Here is a 6260-nt window from a genome sequence, read left to right as displayed (position 1 = left end):
CCATAACGCCTGGCTGTTTTTTGTTGTTGTTGCAGTTTGGCCAGGGCTGGGTTCAAAACCGCCACTCTTGGTATATGGGGCGAGCCACAGGTGCCACCCAGGAAATAGTTCTTATACTCTTGATTATCTTGGTCAAGACATCTATGCACACCATGCCTACCTGCTATGCAATGATAATTTGGATTCAGCAGTGTTTGGTGCAGTATATTATTCTATAACACAGACTTTTGAATTCCAAAGATTGTTAACTGGCTTATTTAATAAGTCCATTTGCTGGTTGGCCAGAAGAACGGTACCTCTGATGATAGGCATTTCAGAGGCAGCCTCAGTTCCTAAAGCAGTTGACTACAGGATCTGCCTTGGCCTGGGTCAGTTGAGTTACTGAGGACCTCTTTGTAAGATGTTTGCAAATAAGTTTTTATACTGTACAGATAAACTATTAATATTTCCATTCTCAGCATTTTCAGATTTCCATTAAAAAATCCCAAAAGATATATCGTTTTTTTATATTCAAATTTATGGAAGTATAAAAATATAAAAGTCTCCAGGAGTCCTCATTAGGATTGCTGTGTTCCCTTTTAGTTTTTCTTTTAATCAAGAAATATAATTTTATATATGTATTAATATATATAGACCATTCTTTGATTTTTCTTCCACTTAAAATTTTATTTTGGGGGACTTTCCCTATGAGTATGCAGGGATGATTTATTCTCCCCCTCGGATAATTTATACTTTTTAATTGCTACAGTGTTTCCTTGTATGGATATAGTTTATTTAATCTCTTTTTGGGCATTTGAGTTATTTCTCAATTTTTCACTAATGCTGACAATGTTGCCAATGAACTTCCATATATCTTTGTATCCTTGTGGGTTTCTGTAGGATTAAGTTCCTAGTGGAATTATTGAGTCAAAATGGGTACCTCAGGCAGGGTTTAAGACAAATTTCTTAGCAGTTTATTTAATATTATCATAGAAAACATTCTTCTTTTATTGTTCTTCTCTCATGTTTTCAGTGTGTAGCCTCACATTATAAAATAGTATTGTGAGAAATGGAGGAAAAGCTTGAGGAAGGAGGGAACGTGGGCAATTGTATGGTACCCTAGACGTTTTCATGGCATATCAAGATATTTAAGCCATAATTTGAAGAATATAGATCTAGGCTAATTATTTACTGGGTTAGCCAAAGTAAGGAGAGGAAAATGGACAACTATTGCCTTCTATATCGCTCAGCTCCCATGTAGTCTTTGATGCTCTGATTGTAAAATACAGAAGATCTCTTTTTCTCTGTTAGATTTTCTGTTCTCCCAAATATATTTTACTCTCTGTCCTGAATATTCTTCCATGTTATAAATACCAAATGTCACTAATCTATGTAGGAGAGATAAGAGGTTCCAAGAGATGATTTTAAGGAGCGAGGACAAATCTGGAGCTATGTATACTTGTTAGAGAAGAAAGAAATCCTGGTGAAGATACCTGTGGGTGCCTTCTTGGATCGTCTAATGCTTATCATTTCCTGGTCTGTTTTCTCATCTATAAAATGGAAGTGTAGATGATTGCTATGGTCCCTTTCATTTCTTATATTTTGTGAATGGATGGTGATCAAGGAAAAGCTGTAATTCTGTTTAAAAGACACTCTGAGAAGCTAGAAGAGGTCCCTTAAGAAGTGAGAAAGACAGGTCCAGTGTTATCCTCTTAGAAGAGGGACCTCTTCATGAGAAGATGACTGATTAAACTGCCTATTTGCCTTATCTCAAACAGAAACATTGGTGATAGTCTGATAAGCATATTCTGCAGTACAAACCCGGTGAGTTAAATGCCTTTATTTTCTATGTCTCTAGAGTTCTCCTCAGCAGGGAGATGCCATGGGAGAGCTGGATTTACTGTCTTTCACAGCATTCCCCACATTAGTGCTAGTGTGTGTTTGTCCATCTCTGTCTCTCTCAGATTATCTCCTGCTGCATACTACGCCCAGAGGATGATCCAGTATCTCTCACGGAGAGACAGTATTCGCCAGCGCTCTATGCGCTACCAACAGAACCGTCTCCGTTCTTCCACCTCCTCCTCTTCCTCAGACAACCAGGGTCCATCAGTAGAGGGAACCGACTTGGAATTTGAGGACTTTGAGTAAGTACATACTCAGCTTGCTTTCTTCCCTCTCTTTCATTGCTTCTAGGTTGGCCATCATCCAAGCAACAATGGTGGCCACTCTTCCTTCCAAGCCCTAAATTATTATTTATGCATATGAGGATGGGGTGAGGGACAGAGGGTTAAAATGCCTTGAGCACTCCTACTTGTGTTAGTTGCATTGCTGATTCACCAGAACCTTTGGGCAGAGACAGCCCCTTGGGCCCCAGGCCATAGTCAGAGAGGATGGCTACTGGTCTTTGGGCAGCATTTATGTTTCCCTTTTACATGTACAGTGACTGTGCAAATGCTTCTCATGTATTGCTGTCTTCACATCAGGGAGGCTCTCATGTACTATCTTGACAAAATCAGGCGGAAGGGTTGGTATTTTTTTCCTCTTAAGCAGAATATAGATAGAGATGTTTTCTCTATTTTAAAATACTCAAGTGTCTCTAAAAGGTGGCTTTTCTGCCTTAGTCCTTTGATCAGACTAATTCTTTGAGGTCTTAATTCCTTGCCTAAATTTTCTAAGTCTCCCCACTCCTATATCCCACCTAGATGGGAGCCTGTGAGAGTTGCCTATCATATTAATGTGGTTAGTTGAGAGATTCCTAGCTTCTTTTGGTCTTTTTGAGTGTTTGGTGGTGGGGGATTAGGGTGACCTAACGGAGCAGGTCAGGCCCCAGGCTCAGGATTTAATCCGAGCCAGTCTTCCTGCTGGGTGTGCTTTTTTTCCACTGCTGCTCCTATGTTTCTTTCCATCTTGAAACTGAGCTTTCCTGGCTTGTATCAAATTGGACATTTGGCTCTTGTTTTGATTCCTGTATTTTGGTATGCTGAAACATGCAAACCAAGAGAAGAAAGCATTTTTCCCTCCTATTTTGCTGACATTATTGAAATAGGACAGCCTGTCAGTCCTATTTCAGCCTTTCTTCCCCCTGCCCGCCTTCCATCCCACCATAGTCTAGTCGGGTATGGAGTCTTAAGAGTTTTTGCTTCCCCCTACAACCTTCTTCCTCTTTCTTAACTGAATGGATAATTCCCTATGAGCCATCTTGCAGCAAACAGGGCTTTATGTCTGAGGAAGCTCTTTCCCAGAAAGGATTAAGATACTGGGAAAAACCTTTGTACCAATTTGCTTTCCTGATTCTATCATTAAACATATTAGCATTTGCGTTCTTGGAAGCAAAGGGAAAACCAAGTGGGAGGTTTATTTGTCTGAGAAAGATGTAAATGGAAAAGAAATGCAGGCATGGCCTGAAGTAGCTGCCAAGTGGCAAATGGAGCAGGGGTCATGGTCCCTGCTTGTCTACTCTGGGAGAAGAGCAAAGCTACTTTCTGACTCTCAGCACGCATTCTCTCCCTTCTGTCCACTCTAGGGCGAGGTGATGCATATAACAGCAGTGCAGGGAACAGAGTGTCTTCATTCACTTTGCCAGACAGACACTGTGGTGAAATATGTTCTGAAGATATTATGGCTTTTCCAGGACCACGGTCTATTCAGGGAAGCAGCTTAAACATACATGCTGAGGCTGCTGGCACTTAGTGCTGCTGAAAAGCCTGGATGGCTTTCTCTCAGTAATAATGCCTTGGAGCCCTGGAAGTCTGTGCTGTGGATTGCCTAGTCCTCTCTCCATGCATACTTGAGGTCTGTGTTACCTTTTTGCAGTAGTGAAATGTGGGGCTCATGCCTTTGAGCTGTATCTTGCCTCGTGACTTGTCCTTCACAAGAGAGTTCTGGGTTAGTTTAAAATGTTCTGTTCTTGTCTTACCTTCCCTTTCTTCTGCTACCACCTCCTCCTCTCCCCTTCCCTCCCCCTTGATTTTCCTGTGTCAGACTGCCTCCTCCTGTGCTCCCCCAGCCCACCTGTGCTTTCACCCCAGCCCCCCCCTGGCTTCAGCATGACCTGAATTTACATTGCTTTCTTCACCTTTTGTGTGCTGATTCCATTAGTTTTTTATTTTGTTGTTGTTATTATTCTAATTTTTTTTTTCCCTAGGAGATCTTATATTGTTCCTGGTTAGTAACAATAGGCTAATTTATTTCTCTAATGCCCCTCTGAAAGTCCCTGCTATAGGTTGCCTTCCTTTTGGGCAGCAACAGACCAGAATCTTGTTTTTAGTAGCAGCTATGGATCGGTCACTTCAGTGTAGTAGTCCAGGTCTTCTGGTGAAGGATGTTGCTGGCTGGTTATGCTGATTTGCTTATTGTTCATTCTTTCTCTTTCCCTGCCCTCCTCCTTCCACCGTACCTGGAGTACTGCTTATGATTACCCCTCTTAATCTCTGGGGAAAGAGAGTTAGGAATGTGGAATGTACCAGCCTGTTTTGACATTTCTATGCCCCAATCCTTAGCTTTAATAACTAGAACGGAAGTTAGAGGCTTGTATAGTAATAATTTATAGTTTTTTTTTCAAATATATAGAGCGTAGAGGTAGATAACGGCCTGAAATCCTCCCTAACAGGGTACCATTAAGAGAGATTTTTCTTTTATTAGGTTTCTTTCCCCTCACAGCACATTGTGCTCCTGCCTTACTACTTCTCTTTGGCCTCTTCCCTCTCCTTCTATTTGTTATACATCCAGGTGTATAGAGTACCCAGAAAACCAGGGAGTCATTACTCAGATCCCATCTTTTTTGGTTCCCCTCCACTTGACCAGATATGTCTAAGATTAGAGAACAGGAACATGCATATTTAGTGTCTGACTATTATTGTCCTGCAGATTTAAAAACCTTTAAAAATGATGCACAACCATTTTGAGCCCTCCCACAAGCTTGCTGCAGAAGAAGACCATCGAGATCTATCTCTGGGGAAGATAGTTGGCATCAGGTTAAATTTTCTGCTTTTCTGCGATCTGAATTAATGACCACCTTCCTAGGCAAGCATCTCCTGCCATACATCTCTGTCTGCAGGAAGATTGAGACTGCAGGATTCCTGTGTATATCAAAACGCATAAATAGGACATCCAGAAACCTGCTGTTAGCAGGTCTCTCCTAAAGACCTCAGCAGCTGTCTTTGCATAAAGATTTTCATAAGCAGGGTAAAGGTGTGGCTGCTAGTGACATTGCTGTCTGCTTGCTTTCAAGCCCATTCCACCTACTAGAGTGTAGATGGCAAATAAGCATAAGGAAAACTCTCATTTTCCTGTTTACCATCCCTTTGGAACGAGGGAGGGGACCTTTATAAAGCCCAGGTTAAGTGTTATGTCCTAGTGGTTGCTAACACCTGCAAAAGAAGTGATATGTGTTCCCTTATGACTTTGATTCCAGGTATCTTTGCCCCTTTTTTCTAGAATTGTCTGTTATTCTAAATGTAATTACAATTCCAGAATCATCCCTAGCTCATATTCTTACCCTTCCTGCCCCTTTCTGCAGCTGGTTTGTCTTGAAGCTTCAGATTAGATCAGCCACAAATATCTCCATCATGCATACCAGTCACTGAGTAATTATATTCAGCTTTAAAAAAAAGAGAGAGAGACAGGATCTCACTCTGTTGCCCGGGCTCGCGTACAGGGATGTCATCATAGCTCTCTGCAATCTCAAACTCCTGGGCTGAGGGGATCCTTTTGCCTCATCTTCCTGAGTAGCTGGGACTACAGGTGTGCCCCACCATGCCTGGCTAAGATTTTATTTTTTGTAGAGATGGGATTTCACTATGTTCCTGAGGCTGATCTTAAACTCCTGGTCTCAATTGATCCTCCCACCTCAGGCTCCAAAAGTGTTAAGGTTACAGGTGTGAGCCACCACGCCTGACCTATATTTAGCTTCTTAAAAATTGCTGCTAGCACAGAAGAGAGCAGTCTTTCATTTACAATTGTGATACTGGCCTATACTTTGGATTTCTGCTTGGGAAAATCATCTTAGCGAGAATTCTAGTCTTTCAGCCTTAAGATGAAATCTTTTTGGGTCTATTATGTTTATTTTCTTCACTCTTTTAATTTGTTTGATTGTATTGGGGTTCCCTTTACTCATAAATTAATATTGTGACCAAATTTAGGCATATCTCATTTTGGGGGGCTTTGCTTTATCAAACTTCACAAATACTGCATTTTTTTTTTCAAATTCAAGGTTTGTGGCAACCCCATGTTGAGCAGTTAGCATTATTTTTCTTTCTTTCTTTCTTTCTTTTTTTTTTTTT

The 6260-nt window shown here is 41.1% G+C and overlaps 1 protein-coding gene across 1 annotated transcript in view; it reads left to right on the top strand.

Moving 5' to 3' along the window:
* The window catches only part of AMBRA1 (autophagy and beclin 1 regulator 1), a 239126-nt gene that overhangs the window by 95510 nt on the left and 137356 nt on the right, over positions 1-6260 (top strand). The window contains 1 exon segment of the mRNA XM_012803007.2: positions 1944-2123. Coding sequence (XP_012658461.1) covers positions 1944-2123 — 180 coding nt within the window.

The sequence above is a fragment of the Otolemur garnettii genome, unplaced genomic scaffold, assembly GCF_000181295.1.
Source record: "Otolemur garnettii isolate 467f Iridium unplaced genomic scaffold, OtoGar3 scaffold00001, whole genome shotgun sequence".
Classification (NCBI taxonomy): domain Eukaryota; kingdom Metazoa; phylum Chordata; class Mammalia; order Primates; family Galagidae; genus Otolemur; species Otolemur garnettii.
Note: the sequence above shows the minus strand (reverse complement) of the source record. Positions and strands in the feature narration are given on the sequence as shown.